Source organism: Hemibagrus wyckioides, linkage group LG07 (genome assembly GCF_019097595.1).
Source record: "Hemibagrus wyckioides isolate EC202008001 linkage group LG07, SWU_Hwy_1.0, whole genome shotgun sequence".
Taxonomy (NCBI): domain Eukaryota; kingdom Metazoa; phylum Chordata; class Actinopteri; order Siluriformes; family Bagridae; genus Hemibagrus; species Hemibagrus wyckioides.
Genome location: NC_080716.1, coordinates 23,370,436 through 23,395,527, shown reverse-complemented (window position 1 = coordinate 23,395,527; position 25,092 = coordinate 23,370,436). Strand labels below are relative to the sequence as shown.

Sequence of the window (25,092 nt, the reverse complement as noted above, 5' to 3'; positions counted from 1 at the left end):
TGCTGGTTTTATTGGTTTGGTCCTTCCTTTTACCCTTCAATGAAAGTCTAGTTAATTATCCATTAGCATTTTGTATAATTATAATTAAAGCGTATTTACACCTAGTGTTTGTGTTGTCTGGGTTTTTTGAGAATTTCCACATTCCCATGTGGTTACAAAATACGAATTCATCTTTTCAATCCATCAGACCAGTTCTTTCGAAGATGACCAACAAAGATCCAAGAATTCTGCCTGCCTGCCTGTCTGTCTGTCTGCCTATATATCTATCTATCAGTCTGTCTGTCTGTCTGTCTATCTGTCTGTCCATCTGTCTGTTTGTCTGTCTGTCTATCTCATTCATTCAAATAAAATTACAATAATACATAAAACAACAAGAACAACAACAACAAGACTCTTTTTTCCCCCCTAACTCTGTGGTTCATAAATCTTCAGAAATACACAACATCCCATTACATTGTGACCAGGGTAAATTGGTTAATGTGGAAACGCCAGACAGATTTGTCCTACTCTACTTTCCGTCCATGGATCAACAAGGAAGCTACTCGGGCTCTTTAGACAAAAGCAATGGTTTCCGATCAGCCCGATTGCACCGTTTTAACGCCGCTCGGATGGCGAGCTTGGTATCGATTGCTTTTGCCTGTTCCATGATTTTGTTGTGTTTTCTTCGGAAAGCGCACTATGGACAGACAGATATTCACCCAGGCTTTGACACAGCAATGATTAGTTGGTATTAAAGCTGTTGTCACACGGATGTTTTCATGAACTGTGGGGTTCATGAAAAGAAATAAACACAGCACTTTCTCCTGCTGAGCTTGTGGAAGCCACCCTCTCTGTAGGGGGACTTCTCTCTGTCCAGGCCTGCTGCTGCTGCTGCTGCTTTGACATCTCTCATTTCTACATTTCCATCCTTTATAGTAATTGTTAGAGTTTTTTAATCGTTGTAGAAGTGGCTGGAGATGGACACCGACAAGTTTAACTATGTTTACAGTTGCGACCTGGATATAAATGTCCAACTTAAAATGTGAGTACTTGTTTCTTAGTCATTGTTTTTGACAGCACCTCGCTGAGCTTAATAAAAAGTATAATTTATTATGCCTTAAAATCTAAGTCAGAAACAAATAACAAAGTGTCCATCTGCTAATGCACAATTAATTCAATTAAAAAAAAAAATTAGCAGGCACGAAGAGTAGTGGAAAAAAAAGATCAGTGCAAGTACAAAATACAATAAAAGAACATAAATAAAATAAAATGTATGATGATAAATGGAATAAGTCCGTTAGTAAAAAAACAAAAAACTGTGAGTACACAATTGGATGCTTTTTTGAAGATAATTATTATATATATATTATTTTTCTAATTTGTATCTTTGACATTCCTTCTATTTTTTATGTGTTGCTTTTTTTTATGAGAAAAAAATTACATTCCAGGATTTTCGTATTTATTACTGCAGTGGTTTTGGATCAAGACAGCACACGTGACTAAGTTGAACAAAACTCTTTGTAACTCGGCTTCCGGAAGGTCTGGAGAGACACTTCGGCCTTTTCCGTGCAGTGACGTCATTCCCGGCCCGTTCGGGCCACCATCCGAACTGCGTGTGCGGCACAAAGCACTCCTCGACCAGGGTCATAAATAATGTGATCATGGAATGGCGTCACGATTCCGGTAACCCGTCCGGTACACACGGGTTAATGAGACCCGATTACGTGTTTTCATTACGTTAGTCGAGTCTCGGGGCGCCTGTAAATTATCATGCAAAAGGTTTTAATCGCTCATGAGTGACCAGTAAAGAACAAGATGCTAGAAAGGAAGAGCCGCCCTGTCACTGTCCACTCTACATGTTCTGGATGTGAGCAGTCAAATAATAAAGCAGATCTGACCTGTCCTCTTACATCCCATGTCACTCTAGTGACCTGAAGACTTATTGTGGACTACTTTTTCGTTCCCTGAATCATTTTAAATGTCTGTCTAAATAGCGCATGATGACTGGACTTTACTTACTTTACTAAAAAAGTCCTAGATTTTTACCACTCTTTAACAGAATAGTCAAATTAATCCAGATTAGTATATATCAATTGTGTATATATATATGAACAAACTCTGGTCTGGAAGAAAAGTCTGGAAGAAGTGTGAAAACTACACTAAAAGCATCATTTTTTTGCCCTTCACAGAGGTAGTTTGGAAGGCAAGCGCGAACAGAAAAGCTACAAGGCTCTGCTTGAAGACCCGATGCTGCGATTCTCAGGCCTTTACCAGGAGAACTGCTCAGACCTGTATGTTACCTGCCAGGTGTTTGCAGAGGGGAAGCCACTAGCACTGCCTGTTCGTACGTCCTATAAAGCTTTCAGTACCCGCTGGAAGTGAGTACCTCTCAGCATAATGAAAGATGGTAATCTGATTAATAAACCGAGTTTTCACTGTGATGCACTGACAGAAATCGACACTATTTTAAATGAGCAGCTTGTTATTTTGACAGCCTTCTATTCTCTGTGAGATGAATTAATTGGAAATATTAACATTTCAAAAATTACATGGCCCCAGTAATAAAAAAGAAAAGCATGACAAAAGAATGAAATTATCAGCCCATTATTGCAAAACAGTTTTCTATGATTATTAATAATACACGTATTAAACAGATTTAATGTGCTGTTTGTTTGTAGCTGGAACGAGTGGTTGAGGTTGCCAGTGAAGTATCCTGACCTGCCGCAAAATGCTCAGGTAGCTCTGACTGTATGGGATGTTTATGGGCCAGGACGTGCCACTCCTGTAGGGGGCACCACAGTCACCCTATTTGGGAAATACGGGTGAGGGTCTTTTGATTATCTTTACTTGATCTGTGCAATAGATTTTTACCATTGTGTATGCACATTTTAAATTTTGTTTGCCATGCTTTTGTCTCCATGCCTGTCTCTGAGTTTTCTCTTTTTCTTTTTTCTTTTTTTTACAGAATGTTCCGGCAGGGCATGCATGATCTGAAGGTCTGGCCGGGGGTGGAGGGTGATGGTGGGGAGACCACATCAACACCGGGCAGGACCAGCAGCACTCTGGCTGAGGATCAGATGGGCAGGCTGGCTAAGGTGAGAAGAGGGATGAATGAATAATAAGGGACAGTGAGAGAGGGAGAATGTGTGTGAGTGAGAGAGAGAGAGAGAGAGAGAGAGAGAGAGAGAGAGAGAGAGATGTAAAAGGACATATTTTAACTGCTGTCTGTTCCAGGGTCCTGACCTGGAGCTACTTAGTGATGTGAGTATAAAAGGGCAGGAATGCTGAATGTCCATGAACGTGTGTCTATGTGTGTTTCAAAGAATGTGAAAGTTTGCAGAGTGTGTGAGGAGGGTGTGTTTGATGGCTTATCATCATACATTTTTTTCCTCTTATAACTTCTCCCATGGGGAGAGACTGGCAAATACAATCACGCTGTCAAACTTTGTTAATCAACAGAATGTAACATCTGCTCTAAAACTTGCATTATAAATTAGTTTAGAGAAAAGAGGTTGTTTTCTTTCAGTGTACTGAAATTCTCGACTGTGGCATTTATACATATGTTGACAGATGTGGCATTGAGATAGAGGTTATTATCAAAAGGCTGGCTTATTTTTTTTTAACAGAAATAAAATAAAAACAATTCTATACACTAGCTAGCTCATATTGTTGCTGGAGAGGGATGAAGGCTAATACACACAAAGTGACTAAACACAGTGTATTGTGTTTAGTCACTTTCTATTATAGTGATTAGGTAATAGCTGGACCATGCTAGCTCTCTTTCAGCATGTCCTTCTTGACACTTTCCGAGTAGCTAGTCATAGCCAAGGAGGCCAAATATGTTTTATTCTTAGGATCAGTGGAAACTTGATACTTAAATGCATGTATAATGCTGCATGTATGTAAATTGCTGTGAACTCTCAAAAAAAACCCAGAAATTCATCTCTGACAGCAGGACAATCCTAAAAGTCCGCCAAATTAGTGGGTTTAAGTTTACAGAGAATTGCTGGCTTAACAGAGCTCACTAAAAATGCTAAAAGAGTTAAATGATATTACAGTTTTACAGCATTATTCTCATTGATTTTAAAACTTGATTGATTTTTATAAGAAGAACAAGATCATGGAGAACAGTAATAATAAAACATTGCAAGGGGAAGAGAGAGGTGTTGCACATAAATGAAGAGAATATTGCAGCACACATAAGTAATCATGAAGCACAAACAAACCATAGACTCTATAGAAGAATGTTTTAATAAAAGATCAGGCTTAAACTGTCCGGTGTCACCCAAATGAGGATGAGGTTCCCTTCTGAGCCTGGTTCCTCATATCATCTCTGGGAGTTTTCCTTGCCACCTTCCTTTCCTTTCCTCCCTCAGGCTTGCTCATTAGGGATAAGTTAGTAACTTAACGTTAAACTTTATATATTTATTCTGTTGCTATAATCCTGTAAAGCTGCTTTGAGACAATGTCCATTGTTAAAAGCGCTATACAAATAAATCGAACTGAAATTAAATGAACCGTGATTGAAAAGTGCAACTGAATCTTGCAGCTTTTTCTTCTTCTAAATTTTGCTCATTTTTCAACCATAAATTTAAAACCTGTTCATCTATCACTTCAATGACAACCATACCGAGAAGTTTTTTATTTATTTATTTATTTATTTTTAATGGTTAGTTGCTATGGTAACAAAAAGGAGGCACAGCGGAAAGGCACGATGCGGGTCCAGATTAGACACAACTCCAGGACCAGTGGAAAAGGCAACATGTGCCGTTATTATATCAAAAAGTTGCTTGCTAATGAGTTTAAACCAACATATTAGAAATGTGTTACTGTTTAGGATGGATTTTTGTTGTATGCTCACCAAACAAAAATGCAGCATCAAGCAATGATGTGAATAATCGTTACTATAAAATGGACCATAACCTGCTGGCTGCATGCTTTTCTCTCCTGACTCTTGAGCACTTTATTAAATGTGAAGATCACTAGCTGCCAAAATGTGAGTGACTGGGACATTCCTAATGTGTGCTTACTGATCACTCACGGTGTGATTTACTTGGCTATTGGAGTGTGAACATGTACACAAAGCTACCTTTGGCTGACACACTGAACTTTGGCTGATTGTTAATCCACAGTACAATATGGGTCTCCTGCTTATCTCTCCTACTTATTCAGATTCACATACCCTTTCTCTCCTTCTCTCTCTTATCCTGCCTCCCCTAACTCCCTCTCTGTAGTTGACGAAGGCTCATCGTCAGGGGCACATGGTGAAGGTGGACTGGCTGGATCGCTTAACCTTCAGAGAGATTGAGATGATCAATGAGGTGAGATGGGTCAAAGAAACACAAATGTGTGTGGCATAGACGAGTGATTTTTCTGCTCAAATACATGTGAAAACTCTTTATGTTCTTAGCAGAATTGTAAGGAAGGGAGTCACTAAATGTTTTGTCCTCTTGTCTAAAGTTGAAAAGAAAATTACAATACCACTTACCCCAAATCTAATCAGGTAGTCTTTGTTTCTTTAGCTTTGTGCTGGAATTACAATGTGAAGGTAACTGACAGATAATGAAAGTATATATACGTGTGGCAGTCCTGGAAATCCTAATCTTATTATCTCATTATATTCTTCTTATTATATCTTACTTTTTTTCCAGTAATATTGTAATATTTTACCAAATAAACATTAGATGGAAATATTTATTTAGGTTATTTTATAAGTTTGTCATGTCTGATGACCCATCTGGTTATGTGGGTAATGGTTTTCCGATGTTGACACACTTCCAGTTTAGCCTAAATCATTATACATTTATTTGTAAAGTGTCTGGCACTGGACAGGTTTTTGCTGATGAACAACCTTTTATATTATGTATTTATTTATTTTTTATGTGAAGCACTTTGAGTGACTTTTGTGTATGAACTTGTTTCGCCTTTGGTATAAGTGGAAAGAGAGAGAGACAGAGGGAGAGAGAGAGAGACAGAGAGAGAGAGAGAGAGAGACAGAGAGAGAGAGAGAGAGACACAGAGAGAGAGAGAGAGACAGAGAGAGAGACAGAGAGAGAGAGACAGAGAGAGAGAGACAGAGAGAGAGACAGAGAGAGAGACAGAGAGAGAGACAGAGTTTTAGTGGAATTGATTCTTTAAGCTTGACACATAAAACTGTAATGCTGTGTAAATATCCAGAACTGTTTTGTGGGGTATTGGATGGTGGGGCATTGTATGGTGGGGTATTATATGGTGGGGTATTGGATGGTGGCCATTGGTATAAAATTCTCTCCTCCTTACAGAGTGAGAAACGTAGCTCCAACTTCATGTACCTTATGGTGGAATTCCCTCGAGTCAAGAGTGGAGACAGAGAATACAGTATAGTTTACTATGAAAAGGTATGTAAGCTTATGCTCAGACCCTCTCTGTGGCTTTGACAGATATTTTACAGCTTTGTGTATGGCCAGCATATTCACTAAAATCTTTTATACTGTCCACTGACCTGGTTATTGACATGTAATTCCTCTGGTTTGTGCAGGATGGAGATGAAGCTTCCGCTCTACTGACCAGTTCAGACATAGTTAAAGTCCCTGATCCTCAAATGTGCATGGTGAGTGATGAATGTTGTAGACCAGTATGACACAATCACACTTAATGTATATATGTATTATATATTTTTATAAATCATGGTATCTTCTGCTAAACAATTAAGCAATGTATAAAACATCGCTATTTTAAAGCACACTTTTTTGTTTAGAGTTTCAAATTCCACTGTCAGAGATTTTTCTTCCTTAAAAAAACATATTTCAACACACACCTTCTGTAATCATGAATTGTAAAATATAACTTTTTATTTTGGTGCTATTATTATACAGACCACTGTATCATAATTTTAATACCTAAACTGAATCTTAATTCAGATTTTCTCACCACACCCATACAAGGAACTTGCTGTCAAGGTGGCGTACCAAAACTAGAGCTTATCTGATTAAACCCGGCATTGTACTGTGTTTTAGGAGAATCTGGTGGAAAGCAAACACCACAAACTGGCTCGGAGTCTGCGTAGTGGACCATCTGACCATGACCTGAAGCCCAATGCTGCTACAAGAGACCAGCTCAATGTGAGTGAGGCAGAGAGTTGTTGGAATAAATATGTGTGATGTGAGTAATGAGAGGTACGGAGATTTTACTGCCGTGTTTATGTGTCTGCAGATCATTGTCAGTTATCCTCCCACCAAGCAGCTGACCTCCGAGGAGCAGGACCTGGTGTGGAAGTTCAGATATTACCTCACCACTCAGGAAAAGGTGTGTTTGTTAGTGCGTGCATGTGTTCTGTGACTGACATTAAACAGTATCCATTAATATTGTTTGTGTGTTTGTTTATGTGCGTTTCATAGGCCCTGACTAAGTTCCTGAAGTGTGTGAACTGGGCCTTGCCACAGGAGGCAAAGCAGGCACTGGAGTTGTTGGGGAAGTGGAGACCCATGGATGTGGAGGACTCACTGGAGCTGCTCTCATCTCAGTTCACCAACCCCACAGTCAGACGCTACGCCGTGGCTCGTCTACAGCAGGCTGATGACGAGGTGAAATTCTGATGATAGTTCTGAGTATTCATAAGCTACAGTTAATTTAAGAGCATATGGCTAAGATATAGCAGAGGATTTCATTCATGTTTCCTGGAATCAAAGTAAAAAAAAAACTGGTGGTCACTGGGTGGGAAGGATGGCATATTCTTGCTTCACTATCAATATATATTTTATTTTCTCTGCATGCAGGATTTGTTGATGTACTTGCTGCAGCTGGTTCAGGCTCTGAAGTATGAGAACTTCAATGATATCCAGAGTGGTCTGGATCCTGGCAGTAAGCGGGACAGCCAGGGCCTGTGCGAGAGTACAACATTGAGTGATTTGGACAGGTGAGTGGCTAAAAACTGCATGAAGGAAAATGCAGTAAGCTCACCTGTAAACTGCGCTTATTTCACATCCTCTCCATTCAACAGTAGCTTAAGCAGTTCCAATGTACAACATGTGCATGTGTCTAAATTTTGTGCAAATGACTCATGAAGTGCTGCATCCTGCTTCCTCTAACAGATAAATAGTGTAATGATAAGTTTTAGCAATATGGAAGAGAGCTTAAGTTGATGATGTGTTAACTCTGTGATGTTTAATCAGCTCCCAGATCACCTCAGCTGTTATATCGACCACTGGCACACAGAAAGGCAAAGACGGAGCAGATGGAGAAAATCTCGAGGTAAGACAGAGATAAAGTTCAGAGGAATGATGATGTTGATCATGTTATGGTGGTGGTGGTTTGTAACTACGTGCACATGTGGTGTGTGTGTGCTGCAGCAAGACCTGTGTACTTTCCTCATATCACGTGCCTGCAAGAACTCAACATTAGCCAACTACTTGTACTGGTGAGTATGATCACGCTCATGAAAACTAAGTAATGTGTACTGTATCCTTGCGCATATAGTCAGGAGAATTTTACTGTGCTGGAATTTGAACTAAACTTTGTAGCTCACCAGTCAGCATTTAGCTAGCATTTTAGATGTAATCATACATAATATCTTTAATTAATAAAATAAATGACACCAAAACATCAAATAAACACCACCTCAGTAAATGTATAAATATGTCAATTGTACATAAATTCCATTTATGTTGTGCCTTGACCCTGTTTCTATTGTTGAATATTAAATAAATGAATGAACCGGCTAAATCAGATTTGTGGTATAAATTGCCATATTTGTGTTCTGCAAAAAGTACAATATACAAATCAGCAGCATGTTTGGTGAAGTTAACCACCACTGTCAGATTAACTGTTAATGTTAATCACCACTGTCAGATTAACTGTTAATGTTAATCACCACTGTCAGATTAACTTTAATGTTAATGACCACTGTCAGATTAACTGTTAATGTTAACCACCACTGTCAGATTAACTTTAATGTTAATCACCACTGTCAGATTAACTGTTAATGTTAATCACCACTGTCAGATTAACTGTTAATGTTAACCACCACTGTCAGATTAACTTTAATGTTAACCACCACTGTCAGATTAACTTTAATGTTAATCACCACTGTCAGATTAACTGTTAATGTTAATCACCACTGTCAGATTAACTGTTAATGTTAACCACCACTGTCAGATTAACTTTAATGTTAATCACCACTGTCAGATTAACTGTTAATGTTAATCACCACTGTCAGATTAACTGTTAATGTTAATCACCACTGTCAGATTAACTGTTAATGTTAATCACCACTGTCAGATTAACTGTTAATGTTAACCACCACTGTCAGATTAACTTTAATGTTAATCACCACTGTCAGATTAACTGTTAATGTTAATCACCACTGTCAGATTAACTGTTAATGTTAACCACCACTGTCAGATTAACTTTAATGTTAATCACCACTGTCAGATTAACTGTTAATGTTAATCACCACTGTCAGATTAACTGTTAATGTTAACCACCACTGTCAGATTAACTTTAATGTTAACCACCACTGTCAGATTAACTTTAATGTTAATCACCACTGTCAGATTAACTGTTAATGTTAATCACCACTGTCAGATTAACTGTTAATGTTAACCACCACTGTCAGATTAACTTTAATGTTAATCACCACTGTCAGATTAACTGTTAATGTTAATCACCACTGTCAGATTAACTGTTAATGTTAATCACCACTGTCAGATTAACTGTTAATGTTAATCACCACTGTCAGATTAACTGTTAATGTTAACCACCACTGTCAGATTAACTTTAATGTTAATCACCACTGTCAGATTAACTGTTAATGTTAATCACCACTGTCAGATTAACTGTTAATGTTAACCACCACTGTCAGATTAACTGTTAATGTTAATCACCACTGTCAGATTAACTGTTAATGTTAATCACCACTGTCAGATTAACTGTTAATGTTAACCACCACTGTCAGATTAACTTTAATGTTAATCACCACTGTCAGATTAACTGTTAATGTTAACCACCACTGTCAGATTAACTTTAATGTTAATCACCACTGTCAGATTAACTGTTAATGTTAACCACCACTGTCAGATTAACTTTAATGTTAATCACCACTGTCAGATTAACTTTAATGTTAATCACCACTGTCAGATTAACTGTTAATGTTAACCACCACTGTCAGATTAACTGTTAATGTTAATCACCACTGTCAGATTAACTGTTAATGTTAATCACCACTGTCAGATTTGGCCAGTTGGTGGATGTTAATGTTGCTGACATGACCTGAACCTATCTTTTCCTGCAGGTATGTAATAGTGGAGTGTGAGGACCAGGACACACTACAGAGAGACCCAAAGACTCACGACATGTATCTGAATGTAATGAGGAGATTCAGCCAAGCTCTGCTCAAGGTAAATGCGTGCATACACAAAAACACACTTCCTTTTTCATGTTTTCCTGCTATCACCACTCACTCACACTTCCACTCCCTCAGTAAATATATCATTAAGAAACCATGCAGGGTATTTTTGTCAGAGATATATAACACATCGTACCCAGGTCATAATCTGTAATGCATGAGGTTTGGAACACCAAGAGCATCAAGGAAGGGGAAAATCTGCACCAAAACTCCGAGTGACTCACATTAATGACAACACTATTGATGCGATAGATGCTGTGGGGAGGAATCAGCTGCCTGTTTTTCTTTTCAGTCTTATGATACAAGTTCTTTCTCCTGTGCATATATTTATGATTTGCATTGTATGCAAACGGCTGTTTTAATCCACCCCGTAATCCCCTTTTCACTCTCTCAGTCTTTGCCCTACATCTGGGCTTGTGGGCATATATTAGGTTTTAATCCCTATTACTTTCTTTATAACAACATCTAGTCAGTCATAGAATATTTGTAAATCCGTCCAATAAAACGGCAGTTATTGGCCGTGCTTTTTCCACCTGCAGCTTTGTTCCAAAACTAATACACTTTAAGCACCTCTGAACTATTGTGACTAATAACACCAGTATGATTATTTGTATGAATACAATTAGTCATCATGGAAATTAGTCAACTCTCTCTTGGGAAGGCAGGAGACACTTAAAAACAAAATAATTTTTAATGAATGGTTATTATTTATTTTTTGTTTCTTCTTCTTCTTCTTTTTCTTCTTCTTCGTCATAGTAGTAGTAGTAGTAGTAGCAGTAGTAGTAGTAATTTTCATACTTTTCTTAAAGTTTTAAGAGTATAAATGAGACACCTCTTGAAAGAAAACTGTGGTGTGGTTGAGACGTTATTATGTAATATCTTGTGGTGTAGCACCAAGGTTACAGAATCAATGATCTCTCTCTCTCTCTCTCTCGCTCTCTGTCGCTCTCTGTCACACACTTCCTTTCCCTCTGTCTTTTTCTTCTTCAGGGTGATAAGAATGTGCGAGTGATGCGCTCTCTACTGGCAGCACAGCAGACATTTGTTGATAGACTAGTTCAACTCATGAAGGCTGTTCAGAGAGAGAGCGGTAATCGCAAGAAAAAGGTACACGCTTGTGCACTTGTTTCCTTCAGACATCTCACCTGGAGTGATGGAAAAATGTGTGAAGACCGATTTTATGATCTGTTTTGTAATACTTCAATTATATAAGTAATTTGCCTGAACATGGCCTACAGTCTTATGTTTGTGTGTTTGAGCTAGACGGAGAGGCTACAGGCTCTGTTGGCTGATAATGAGAAGGTGAGTCTGTGTGAGATTGATCCCATTCCTCTCCCGCTGGAGCCCCAGGTGCGCATCAGAGGCATCGTGCCAGACACTGCCACGCTATTCAAGGTACACCACTATCACAATCATTCATCCAGCTATTATTTAAAAAAAAAAAATATATATATATATATATATATATATATATATATATATATATATATATATATATATATATATATATATATACAGAAAGAAAGTGATGTGTGTGTATCTCTTTCTGTGTTCAGAGTGCTCTGATGCCAGCTAAGCTAATCTTTAAGACTGAAGATAATGAGCTTTATCCTGTGATCTTTAAACATGGTGATGACCTGCGACAAGATCAACTCATCCTACAGATCATCTCACTGATGGATAAGGTCTGATATGTCTGATGTCACCCATGTGTGCACATAAATATCAATATATTGTATGTAATACGCTGCTTTATTCTTTATTGCTTTTTTAAGACAATAAATTGGTAGTGAATTTTCTGTAAGAAAGGCATTGAGAAAGAAAGGTGTTAGATTCAGGAGTACGACAAATATTCTTAAAACTCCATAAACATGTCCTTCACCCAGTTACAATGTTCCAGAAAAAATTAATACTAAGAAATGTATTTAAGATGCTTACAGTAATTTAAGACTGTATATTACTGTAAGCCTAAATCTGACATACAGTTGATACTATATAAGCATAAAGCAAGCCAACATTAGGCAAAATGATCAAACACAGATCCTATCACCGATATAACAACAACTACACTGATCAGGCATAACATTATGACCCCCTGCCTAATATTTTGTCGGTCCCCTTTTGTTGCCAAAACAGCCCTGACCCGTCGTGCACTGTGTATTCTGACACCTTTCTATCAGAACCAGCATTAACTTCTTCAGCAGTTTGAGCAACAGTAGCTCGTCTGTTGGATCAGATCACACGGGCCAGCCTTCACTCCCCACGTGCATCAATGAGCCTTGGCCGCCCATGACCCTGTCACCGGTTCACCACTGTTCCTTCCTTGGAGCACTTTTGATAGATACTGACCACTGCAGACCGGGAACACCCCACAAGAGCTGCAGTTTTGGAGATGCTCTGATCTAGTGGTCTAGCCATCACAATTTGGCCCTTCGTCAAACTCACTCAAATCCTTACAGTTGTCCATTTTTCCTGCTTCTAATAATCAACTCTGAGGACAAAATGTTCACTTGCTGCCTAATATATCCCACCCACTAACAGGTGCCATGATGAGGAGATACTCAGTGTTATTCACTTCACCTCTCAGTGGTCATAATGTTATGCCTGATCAGTGTATTTGGTAAGAATTAACACACTGGTGATCTGTATACACTGAAAGAGAGTTCTAACGTCAGTGAGTATGTACTATTTAATCCCTGTGGCATATCTTTAGTAATGTTTTTTCTCATATCCCATATAAAATAAGATGTACCCATCTTGGATGTAGCTAATGACTGTGCACAGTCATTAGAGAATTTATTTTTTTTGACTGTAATCCCCAAATGCATGCTCTTATTGTTCTAGTGAACTATTTCCATGTACCCTGTATGCCTCTAGAGACAAGAACATGTTGAGACAAGTGCAGCCTTCTACATATACATGGCGTTTCAGTTTATCCATTAGTCTGATTTATATAACATTCTATATGGTTAACTGTTATCTTACATCCTTTTCCCTCCCTGGTTTATTGGCTGTATTCATATTTATTTTGCATTTATATATTTGCCATATGTAATGTAATTAATGACAAAAAGGCCAAATCAATGATTTACCTTCTAAAATATTATCAAACATGCTAAGAACAGATATTATTGAATACCGGTATCTCTCCCGCACATATGCATCCTCATTCTTTAGACATTGTTTACTCGGACCTCTTCTTTTCTCCACAGCTGCTAAGGAAAGAAAATTTGGATCTAAAGCTGATGCCATATAAAGTGCTGGCCACCAGCACCAAACATGGTCAGTGCAAACACACATGCAGCTACCGAGGCAGTAAAGAGCCCAACACGCACTCGCGTATTCTTACACCCGCTGTGTTTGTGTTCTTAGGTTTTATGCAGTTTGTACAATCAGTTCCTGTGGCAGAAGTTCTGGCGACTGAAGGCAATATTCAGGTTGGACAGTCAGATACACCATGACTCATTCAGTGCAGTTTGTTATTGGACAGTGGCAGTTTTAGTTGTTTTGGCTGTACAGCACATTGGATTTGAAATGAAACAAGGAGCATGAGGTTTCACTTACTGAACACAAAACTAATGCTGAAATTCCCCCAAAACCATCAGGAACTGAAAATGAGTGTATTTCTAGGGAGAACATTGCTGTGATTGTTAATTTGTCCAAGTATTTATACTGAAATTCTGTTGTTCTGCATAGTTTACCTATGTACGTAACATTGTGCACTATAGCATGTTGAGACCCACATATTATCACTGAACCAAATGGACTCTCCTAGAATACACTACCAGTCAAAAGTTTGGACACAGCTTTTAATGCAATGTTTTTTGTTTAGGTATTTATTTTCTACATTCTAGAACAATACTGGAGATTTCAAAACTATGAAATAACACACATGGACTTGAGTAATCCATATGTAATGACAACAAAAAACAGTCCGTTGTTATTTTAAGACACGAAGGTCAGGTGTTCTGGAATAGTTCTTGCAAGAACAGTATTGTCAAGTGCATTTGCAAAACCCATCAAGCACCATGATGAAACTGGCTCACAGGAAGACCATCCCAGGAAAGCCAGACCAAAACTTACCTCTGCTGCAGAGGAGAAGTTCATTTAGAGTTACCAGCCTCAGAAATCACCAATTAACAGCACCTCAGATTAGAGGCGTTATGAAGGCTTTACAGAGCATCAGTAGCAGACATATCTCAATATCAACTGTTCAAAGGACATTATTGTGTATTTCGGCCGCCTTCAGCACTGTTTTACAATGTAGAAAGAAATAAACATCAGGAAAGACCATGGAATTAGAAGGTGTGTCCAAACTTTTGACTGGTAGTGTATGTACCACAATCTGTCCATAGCTAGAGAAATACACTTATAGTTTAAGCAAAGCCTGCCAAACTACTCCTTAATTCCCTACAAATTTACACGGAAGGTTAATGACAAAAAAAAGCCTGTCTATACTGACATATTGACCCTCAGCTGATTATCTCTAATTTTATATAAAACTAAGGGTGCATAAAGTGTAAGGGTGAATGTGTAGCCCATACGTTGTAAATATAATACAGCATTACTCTTATTGGTTAATCTGGTCCTTTCAGACTTGACCCTGTTTGAGTCAGCTGGTTAAAGTCATAATCAAATATAAATCTCATCAAAACTATTCAACTACTTATTATTGAGATATCACACTAGCGAGGATATCAGACAGACAGACGGAAAGGCCCACAGACAATCCGAAAACATACTGCCTTCACCACCTAGAGGCATAACAACAAAACATATTCCTTAATATACCTGGACCACACTGTATGTTGCACTATGACATGCCTTTTATGATTAGACATTCAGTAGAATTTTGTGAAATATATAAATGTTAATGATCTAAGCAGAGAGATTTATCAGCTGATCTGTGACCTGTTCCCGCAGAGTTTCTTTAGAAAACACGCTCCTAGTGAAAAAGGACCTTATGGCATCAGCTCTGAGGTGATGGACACCTACGTGAAGAGCTGTGGTGAGATATACAGCTGTTTGACTTGCCTAAAGGGATCTTCTTTTAATTATTGAAAATGAAAAATAGCTTGTCATACTTCTGTACAGCTGTAGAGTTTGTGGCTTATGAATTTGCTTCTTGTGCATTTTATGTGTGTGTTGCAGCTGGCTACTGCGTCATCACCTACATTCTTGGAGTTGGGGACAGACACCTGGACAACCTGCTTCTCACCAAGACTGGTACACTTCTGCATTTTACTTCATTTTTTTCCTCATTATTATTCTGGAATTGTGTATATAGCACACACATACAACGTGGTCATGGTTGATCCCTTCTTTTCTGCTGTAGGAAAGTTGTTCCATATTGATTTTGGCTACATTCTGGGGCGGGACCCCAAACCACTGCCTCCTCCGATGAAGCTGAGTAAGGAGATGGTAGAGGGCATGGGGGGCATGCAGAGTGAACAGTACCAGGAGCTTAGGAAACATTGTTACACAGCCTTTCTGCACCTGCGCAGGTAACACACACACACACACACACACACACAAGCATGATGATGTATACCCCACTTGTTCTACAGAGTTCTTCAGAATTGCCAACATCTGCAGTTTACCCATAGCATTTATTTAGATTCTTTCGTGTACTTTCTAGGTAAACTGTATAATTTTTTTAGCAATGGTGAGTGATATTAGTATAATGGTTCGAGAGATGATTGAGTATTGATGATGAAATATTAAGTAGAGCTAGGCTGGGACACTGTTGGATACCAAGGCTTAACATATCACAGACAGTAGGATTTTATAGGATATTTCATTATTATCGTTATAGTTTAGCTTTTAAGCTGGTCTAAGAGAAAGTGTTATTGCCATTGAAATTGAAAGCGTTTGCCAATTGGAATCCCATAACTGGAAGAGATGGAAGTGATCGTCTTGATAAGTTTACTTTTGAGCAGACGTTTGGAGTCGGAATATATGGAAATAATTTTAATATGCTTATTTTGAGTAGAATTTTTTAAACATATCTCAGAAGTCTGTTATGCTGTATATTTCTTTTATAATCTCAAAGGTCACTAACAAGCCTTTGGTAAAGATATATGATTTAGCACGAGCATTTATGATTTGTACTATGCAATGACCATCAGGTTCAAATTCAGAATCTAATTTACCCAAAGAAAATTGACTGAAGGGACATGACAAGTGCCTTTATTTAAATTTATTTTTTATTTTATTTTGTGAAATGTTGATTCAGTTGATCCAGTAGAAAAGAAAAAATGATGGCCTGTGGTCTCTTTGGTCTGTAAAAAGTGGTGATGCTGTTTATCATTGTGTAGTTGTCAGGCTGGACTTTTGCTACGCTGGTGTCTTACGGTCACTTGAAGCATGTCTGGAACAAGAATCATTCATGTCCACCAGTACAGATGCTAAGGGCTTTTGTAGTAAATCCTCAAAAATGAACAGTATCCAGGCAAAAGACTAAACCAACTCTGACACCTAAAACATTAATAACATCCAGTATATCCACAGTTCTCTTACTTTGCCACTGTACAGCGGCTCCTCCCATTACAATAATCATGTTATGAAACTGATCTAAGCTGTGAATTTTATGTAAAACTGTCCAAATGCAACGTTTTTAAAGTTTACATGGTGTGTGTCATTATCAGATATTCCAACCTCATTTTAAACCTGTTCTCCCTCATGGTGGATGCCAATATTCCTGACATTGCGCTTGAGCCTGATAAGACAGTTAAAAAGGTGTGTTAACTTCTACTTGGTTCATTCACTCACTCTTTATTTGTTTAACTGTGTTGAAGACATTCAGGAAAGACTCGAATGGTGACTTTCCACCTGTCTGGTGTCCTTTCAGGTGCAGGATAAGTTCAGGTTGGACCTTTCAGATGAGGAGGCGGTGCACTACATGCAGAGTCTGATAGATGAGAGTGTGGGAGCTCTGTTTGCTGCTGTGGTGGAACAAATACACAAATTTGCCCAGGTATAGACATGGATGTAATACACAGTACTCTAGAGCATGGATTCTTAAAGTGCTTGCACTCACTGACCCCATTAAAAGAATTAAATAATAAATTGCGCAGAACCTCAGTATAGATTCATATAAGAACATAATCCAGCTAGTTAAAGGTTCGACTCATTATTTCATTGTGTAATTTGTTATTCTGGAGAGCTATTTATTCTTAAATATTCCACTTCCAAAGCATATTAAATTGAGTTTTAGATTAAGTCTTTAACAGGATAAAAGCTATAAAAGAACCTAGCAATAAATATAATATAATATAATATTATAATATAATATTTTATAATATAATAAATTGGTATATTTTTTGGTCTGATTCCCAACACTAAAAAAAATTGTAAAAATTCATAGACAACACTTTGAGCGTCATACATCTAAAGAACTTTTATTTGTACCTTGTTGCCTTTCACCTGAATTGAAAGAGAATTATGCCTTTTTTTTAATCCTCTTAAATGATTAATGCTTTGGTTTGTTTTTTTTCCCCCGACAGTACTGGCGAAGGTGAGGTGATACAACGGAGCCTGAAACTTGCAGCTGTACCGATTTTGCCGCAGCAATTAAAGCAAGCTAAAAGAACTGAAAGTGAAGGAAATTAGAGACAGAAAGGCGCCAAGAGTGTGTATGTGGCGTCATCTGGAGAGTTATATGCTTCTAAAAGGAAATAAAACACAGTTGGTTGTAATGTAAAGTGACAGGATGCTGAGCAAGCTGCGCTAGTATTATCGCCGTGAAGTTGATGTTTTTCCTATAACAGCGTCTCCTGAAGTGTTTTAGTCCTCTTACACCACAGCAATTTGCCAGTTAATGCTGTGGTACATCTGCGGAAGGAGTCAGGTCCTGTTTTCAGTTATAGGTAGAGGAGTCATTCCCTCACCAGCCTCTCCCAATAATGTACCAGAACAAGCAGATTGATATAAATCCGTGTTACAGACACAACTATTATCAGAGATGCCGTTATAGAAAATGTAAACACAACTGTGGTATAACTGCAGCTGGCTCATATAATGCAAATACTAAGTTTATGAATAAGTTATATATGATTGTTCTGTACAGTGAACTAAAACATTAAACATTTTAATATGAAACGTAGAGTGTGATGTCTACAGTTTATGAAGATGGAGAAACAGCAAATTGCTGACAAACAAACTGTTGCTGTACTTTTAGAATGGCTTTATTATAATAAAAAGATACAGACTCCATATAAGCTACAGAGCCGTTTATCACCTCAGACTCTTCATCCTTCTGCCTGCAACTTTGCATCAGACTCTGCATGAGCCGGTACCGAAGCAAAGTGAGTCATGCCCCAGATAGAAAGAATTCAGAACGCATAAACCTATTATTAAGTTGGAAAAGGTTTTTATTTATTGGGTTGTTTTTTTTTTTTTATTATATAAAACAAAGAATATCTTGACCATTTTGCTCACAGCTGTATCAGGAATTCAATAGTCTTGTTTTGATTGCTGTTTAATATTTTTTATCTATTGCTTAATGTTATAATATTAAAAAAACAAAGAAATATTTACAGATAGTAAAAACTTAGTATTTAAGAAATCGGCAATTATTTCTTTCTGTGTATTATAAAATGTTTTAAGGTGTTTAACACACATACGTGATCAGTGCAAAACCTCAAATCGGGGTTTTCCTCACCAATGTTCACTCTTTTTGCCATCGGTCTTTTTTTTTTCTCTGTGCGCGCTTACAGGGCTGTGGGTTGTGGCTTCATTAAAGCAGCACACTTTCACACGCTTTTCACTTTGGTCAACTTGAAACTTGACATTTAAAACTGCAGCAATGAAACCGAACAGCTTTATTCTTGATTATTGCTTATATTAATGAAGGACTCAGACACTACAGGTTTCATCAGAATCATAGATGGCACACAAAAAAAAAAACTGTCAAACTACATAGCGGCTAAGCTGTTGCACCTCTTGCCACCGGTTTACTTGGCATAAAGCAAACAGACAGCAGCTCAGACTCATGAAGACTAAATGGGTGAAAGACATTACAGTGTAAGCCGTACACAGTAACAGGAATCACCTAAAAGTCACCTCTGTTCCTTAGAGCCTAATTTTGGTTTTGCAACACTTCTAGAAAATACCAGCATCAGCACAAAGTGCACAGTAAGGCAGTGAATTTTGAGTTGCCATGAAAAACTGAGCCAGGACAGGCAACAATGAGTCAGTGAGGGGGGGAAAAAAAGGCTAAAGCAGGCTGTGTGTGTGTGTGTGTGTGTGTGTGTGTGTGCGCGCGCCACAACCACCACCACTACCCTCCCCAAACACACACACAGGCACACACGATATTTACGCAGAAGAGAGTCCACAGGGGGTAAAACTAATAGATGAGGATTTATGACTGCCTTCTGAAATGAGTCACACTGCTTTATGGTTGTATCCCAAAATCAGCACCAACTTTGGATTGTGTTAGCTTCATCAACAGATTGACGGCCTTTCCTTCTGATTTATTTAGACATAAAATACACTGAGGTGACATAAAATGATTCCATATGCAAGTTTGTATTAGTTGACCTTAAACTCAGATGGCATTAACAAGGACAGAGTTTCCGGTCTCTGAGTAAAAAGACAAGCAGCAATTTTTTTGTCTTATTAACTTCATGAGGCTGTTTCAGAGATGACTGGAGTTAACCAGTTCTATGTACATGAAGGTTATGACTCAACAACGGTCCATATTAAAAAAAAAAAGAAAAAGAAATTACCATTAATTTTTTAATTGCGAGAACATGGCCGTGGTCTGGTGTTGGAAGCCTAGAAATCAGAGGAACACTATCCAATCAGAAGTATCCATTAGATCATCGGGTTAGCTCATGTTTACAGCTTCATGGACTTTGGAATACATATCTTGGCCGTCACTGTTCCATCATCAGAAATCGGTTTAAGAAAACAAGCTCACAAACAAAATGGCATCTTGGATTCAAGTCAGCAGATAATTGAAGATGAACCCCTGTCACTATAAATGGTTGGAAGTACTGTGAAAGAATGATCTGACTCCATTCTGGCTATCTGTTCTTCAGCTACTCTGACCGAGCTTAAAGGAATCCCTGAGACCTCAGATGGGAGCAAATTACCCAGAAAACATACCACCCCTGTTTTGAGAGCAGGAAGTGATGACCAGCGTGGCCATGGATAGTGAGTTGGAGATGCACAATCAGCAAGACCATTTGTTTCGACATCTTTGAAGTAGTAATTAGTGTCATCATTTCCATCACACAACCGGTCATTCAGAGTGGCTGTGGTGTAATATCGGTCCCCAAGACTGTGGAAGTGTGGATAAAATGAGCTGGGGTTAGAAGGAAGCATGTCATTAAGAGAGATGATGGAGAGATGGACAATAGTATCCTCTTCTTCAAAATCTGCCTGTCTGGGTTCATCCATAACAGAACCCTCCTGATCGTCACTCTGAAGAGACATCTGCACACACAAACACCAGCGTTTAATGAAATCGGCTTCCAAACTCACAATTGCAATAGACCCAGCTGCTCAATCCGCGAGTGTAGCTATGACGTATACGATACCAGCAATTTAGGGAGTCTGACATCTGTTGAAGCACACCAACAGCACCATCTTCTCAGCATAAATCCCACAATGAGAAGAAGAGCAGTGAAGACACCACACAGGACCAGGATGAAAAAGTTTGGGATTTCTGAAGGGCATGCACAAAGACACATCCAAGTTTAAGATGAAGTTTAAGTCATGACCATGTACTAAAATAAAGGAATGGTAGAAAATAAGCAAGTGACTGTGATAACTGATCCCTACAGAGACAAAGTAAGAATAGCACACATCATCTCAGAGAGATTTTCCTTACCATTGTGACCTCTAGCTGGCTTGTAACAACTAAATCTGTATCTGCTGCTTTGTGACAATGTCTTGTTAAAAGCATGACGAAACAGAACAAATAAAATGAATTGAGCACTGTTTACCCAGCAGTGGGATGTAGACACACTGTCTGTTAGAGAGGGGAGAGGAGGCAAAGTGAGCCACAGCGCAGTACTCCTGACCTGGAGTGAATTTATCAAAGTTAAGCTTCCATGGACTATCTTCCACCAACTCAGTGTAAGTCTGTGAGAAAAACAAACTAGTCAGTGAGTGCAACAAGTACATGCCTGACACAATCAGAACTCAGTATAGAAACAGAACCACAGACCTGATTTATCAGTGATTGTTGGAAATTAAACCGAACTTGCTTAATATGGAGACAAATCATGACATGAGCATCAAACATCATATTAATGATGCTGTAACTGGGCTCACGGGTATGCGAATTAACACTTGCTGTGCTGCAATGCAGTGATGTGACAATACAGACTCTCCTCCAAGCATATTCCTATATACTTAGTGTTATACAGGTAAAAAACACCAAGTAGGAGAATGCAGTCAATGACTAAATTACATAAGAATGGGATAAAAGTGTATAAGTCTAAAGGTTTCTCAAGTATATCTGCTATATTTTTAGTAAATGTAAAACATTTTGACATTCAGCATATTATACCTATATATTAAAAAGCCAAGATGCTCAGAGCAAACATGAAACCTGTCAACAGTTCAAGCTAGTCAGCATTATTCATACGTATAAAAAACCTGAGATAACATTTCTGTAATCTTTCCTTCAATATTAAGAAGTAAAGAAGAGCATGGCAGAGTTTATCACCTGAATATCATTCTGATCATGTTTATTATAAAGAGTCACTGTGGTGTTCATTGGCAGGAAATCGGTCACAGGACAGCAGGTTGGTATTTCCTCTTCATTATCTTCCTCATAGTCATCCTCATCCTTATTCATAGCCGGACAGATAGCGTTCGGAGCACATGGAAAGCTCACCTCCACCCAGAGCTGCTGTTCCTTCAGAGAGAGGGACAGCGAGGGGGGGCTAAAACTCGCATTCACTGGGGAAACAAACACATCACATAAAGTTTATTTACATTAGTGCAATAAATATTTATTAAATGTTTATATTTTGGGTAATTCTAAAGAATTAATTTAATAATATTAATTAATATTAATAATATTGCAAGCAGGGGCAAACGAGTATTAGTGGCATGGGTGGGATTGGTCAAGATTTCTGAGGGAGTGTGTGAGAGTGGACAAAAGAGCATGCAGGAGTGGGTGGGACAGATTTTTTTTAAATGTACACCTTCATACAGCTCTTTATAGTAACTATCATTGTAAAGAAGATACTAATAGTAAATAGTCTAATAAAGTCTTGGTACAAACATTCTTTGACTGGGTCACAAAGTTGTGAAGTCAGATTTCTTTTCCAATTTCCCTGGTTCAGTTCCAGCCTGACAAACTTGTAGCGATCCAAATCGGTGAAGACCTGAGACAGATCACAACTACTGGAGGTGATCTGGACACACTGAGAGACGTTCTGCCATTCCGCCCTGCAAAATACACACACAGCAAATCAATGCATTTCATTGTATAACATGAGATATTTATGTATATACTCTATATGTGTGTCAGCTTAGGAAAAACCCTTCACAATGTAAATTTTTGAAGTGAACACATGAATGAAGGCAAGAATTATCTGGAAAAATTTGAAATATATTTGTGGTTCCTTAAAGCCCAGGTTTCAAAGTATGTTATAGCTAAAAACATCTTAATTCTGTTTCACTTTTGGCCAAAACCATCTTTCTTTGTCTGTTTGCCAGAATTCAGCCCCACCCAAAGGGTGTATCCCAGACCACCACATACACACTGCAAAAACAACACCTTAAGCAAGTGCAAAAAATCTTGAAATGTGGGCAGATTTATGTGATATTTTAAATTTCGATTATTAAATCTTCTATTCAGTTTTTAGATTTAAATTTTAGATTTATGCAGATTTAGATCATTTACTTATGTCAAGCATTTTCTTACTCAATTCACAGGAAAAAAAATCTGTCTAGAAATAACTGCTTAAAAACTTTTTTTTTTGCCAAAAGAACAAGCCTCTTCACAGTAAACTGTCTAGCAATAGGTTTACTAATCACATACTTAATCTTAAGAGGAGGTAAGTAAGGTAATCTTAATAATTAGTTAAATTGCCTCCCAACAGAGTTTTAGACTTAGTTTATGACTTAGTGAACCAGTATCAATGTATTTATTGATAAAGACTTAAAAAAGCACTTCTGTACATGGCTCTGGATAAAGGAAATAAGAAATATTAAATAAGTCTGATTATATTCAAGGTTCAAGAAAGGTTTTTTTTTTCTAAGCCTGCCGTCATGAAAATGCTCATCAGAAGCTTTTCTGTAAATCTTCAATTATTCCTTAATACACTAATTTAACAGCTATTATACATTACACTACTGCACTGTTAAACAATAATAGCTAATAGCTTGTTTAATAACTGTATATTATATATATATATATATATATATATATATATATATATATATATATATATATATATATATATATGAGTGAAAAGGATTTTAAAAACAAATGAAGAAACATCAATCCCACCTAACAGTTACCGTCATAATCTCCAAAATAATTAGACTAATCTCACCTTTTGCACCGCTACAATCTTGTGTTTCTGTCCTACTATAGTATTTGTTACAGGTTTTTACAGATTGTTGAGTTTGTATTATAACATATTTTTGCCGAGTCCAGAGGGAACATTTAGTTGGTCAAATATTTGCTGATGTGACGATCTGATTAAAACGTGTCCATTTGATCTAAAGGTTTATAATCATGTTGAATCTGACTGATGCACTATCTTTCCTCAAAAAAAAAAAACACCAAAAAAAAAAAAAAAACCTCATTTTGACTCATCCGCTCTGTTCATGCAGGTATGACTGAGTCAGAGGAAACTAAAACAGGCTTTTTCGTTTCTGAGACAATGAGAGAAGATATACGCAGGAATGGTACCTCTGCTGTGGCTTAGAGTTAGACCACATGCAAGTTTCACATCAGGCACTATGCACACTCCGTTCCAGCTGTTACTGCCTCACTCGCTGTCTCTTTTCCACCATCTTGCGTGTGTGTGTGCGCATGTGTGTGTGTTTGTCTCTCGCATGCTGTCATGGCAGTCACATCTAAAGTGTACTCAGGATGCTTATTCAGTAAAGGTTTTCAGTGGCTTGGACAGAACTGACTCTGAGAACTGATATCTGTCTAAAACTCAAGTGTGTAATAACTTGTGTTTGTCATAGTGTGTAAAACCCACCCACCCTTGAATCATTGTCTGGACAGTGAAGGTTGTAGTGGTGGTGACAGCAGAACAGCTCCAGTGCATGTGGCAGCCAAAATCCTTAACACTCACACTGGTAGTGCAAAGAGAGCACGAGGGCCCTAACATCCATCCAACCAACCATCCCGCACACACACACACACACACACACACAATTACTCATTGACAATCAAATACATGCCTAAGCAGCTTACCTAAAGCCATTTGAATACAGAAATAACTATAATTTATAAAACATAATAAATCCACTCACCTACATTCAGCACTAATGAAATCACCCACAAGATTAAAGGAACAGCCCACATCATAACAACTGCAAATGAAATGGAAAAATTGACTAATATCATTCTGCCATTAACTGAATTACTCCATCCACAGCAATAACACATATCCCAGCTACCATTTGTTTCTTCAATTCTATCAGTAAAAAAACCCATTTCTGTCATTTTAGATTTTCAGTACTTACCAGAAGAAGCTGCAGACCTGTCATCATAACAGACAGAGAGAGCGCACACAAGTGAG

The 25,092-nt window shown here is 38.0% G+C and overlaps 2 protein-coding genes across 3 annotated transcripts; one reads left to right on the top strand and one right to left on the bottom strand.

The window, feature by feature from the left end:
- The first annotated feature begins 628 nt into the window (after positions 1-628).
- On the top strand, positions 629-18,570 carry pik3c3 (phosphatidylinositol 3-kinase, catalytic subunit type 3). 2 transcript variants are annotated; one of them, XM_058395313.1, is made up of 26 exons: positions 629-1,021; positions 2,169-2,357; positions 2,658-2,801; positions 2,945-3,074; positions 3,214-3,240; positions 5,214-5,300; positions 6,261-6,356; positions 6,497-6,568; positions 6,975-7,079; positions 7,171-7,263; positions 7,356-7,541; positions 7,734-7,873; positions 8,130-8,208; positions 8,307-8,374; positions 10,247-10,352; positions 11,351-11,467; positions 11,624-11,755; positions 11,917-12,045; positions 13,573-13,642; positions 13,733-13,797; positions 15,284-15,368; positions 15,512-15,586; positions 15,696-15,864; positions 17,008-17,098; positions 17,211-17,336; positions 17,866-18,570. In XM_058395313.1, exons 1-26 carry the CDS (start codon positions 957-959, stop codon positions 17,878-17,880), a joined length of 2,661 nt encoding a protein of 886 aa, XP_058251296.1. In that variant the 5' UTR covers positions 629-956; the 3' UTR covers positions 17,881-18,570. The 2 variants fall into 2 exon arrangements, with proteins under 2 accessions (XP_058251296.1, XP_058251297.1); XM_058395314.1 differs by lacking the exon at positions 3,214-3,240 and having other exon boundaries at positions 17,866-18,569.
- A 28-nt stretch (positions 18,571-18,598) lies between these two features.
- On the bottom strand, positions 18,599-25,055 carry si:dkeyp-75h12.7 (uncharacterized). The gene is made up of 7 exons (XM_058395315.1): positions 25,037-25,055; positions 24,824-24,883; positions 22,608-22,774; positions 22,044-22,279; positions 21,316-21,454; positions 20,908-21,035; positions 18,599-20,803 (listed from the first exon to the last, which is right to left on the bottom strand). Exons 4-7 carry the CDS (start codon positions 22,173-22,175, stop codon positions 20,312-20,314), a joined length of 891 nt encoding a protein of 296 aa, XP_058251298.1. The 5' UTR covers positions 22,176-22,279; positions 22,608-22,774; positions 24,824-24,883; positions 25,037-25,055; the 3' UTR covers positions 18,599-20,311.
- Between the last annotated feature and the right edge of the window lie 37 nt (positions 25,056-25,092).

Coding starts and splice junctions, on each gene's coding strand:
- pik3c3 (XM_058395313.1), top strand. CDS start 957: ATGGACACCGACAAGTTTAACTATGTTTACAGTTGCGACCTGGATATA. Junction 2,802..2,944: donor ACCCTATTTGGGAAATACGG/GTGAGGGTCTTT, acceptor TTTTTTTTACAG/AATGTTCCGGCAGGGCATGC. Junction 13,643..13,732: donor GGCCACCAGCACCAAACATG/GTCAGTGCAAAC, acceptor TTGTGTTCTTAG/GTTTTATGCAGTTTGTACAA.
- si:dkeyp-75h12.7 (XM_058395315.1), bottom strand. CDS start 22,175: ATGAATAAGGATGAGGATGACTATGAGGAAGATAATGAAGAGGAAATA. Junction 21,455..22,043: donor ATGATCAGAATGATATTCAG/GTGATAAACTCT, acceptor TTTTTCTCACAG/ACTTACACTGAGTTGGTGGA. Junction 21,036..21,315: donor TGTCTACATCCCACTGCTGG/GTAAACAGTGCT, acceptor CATGCCCTTCAG/AAATCCCAAACTTTTTCATC.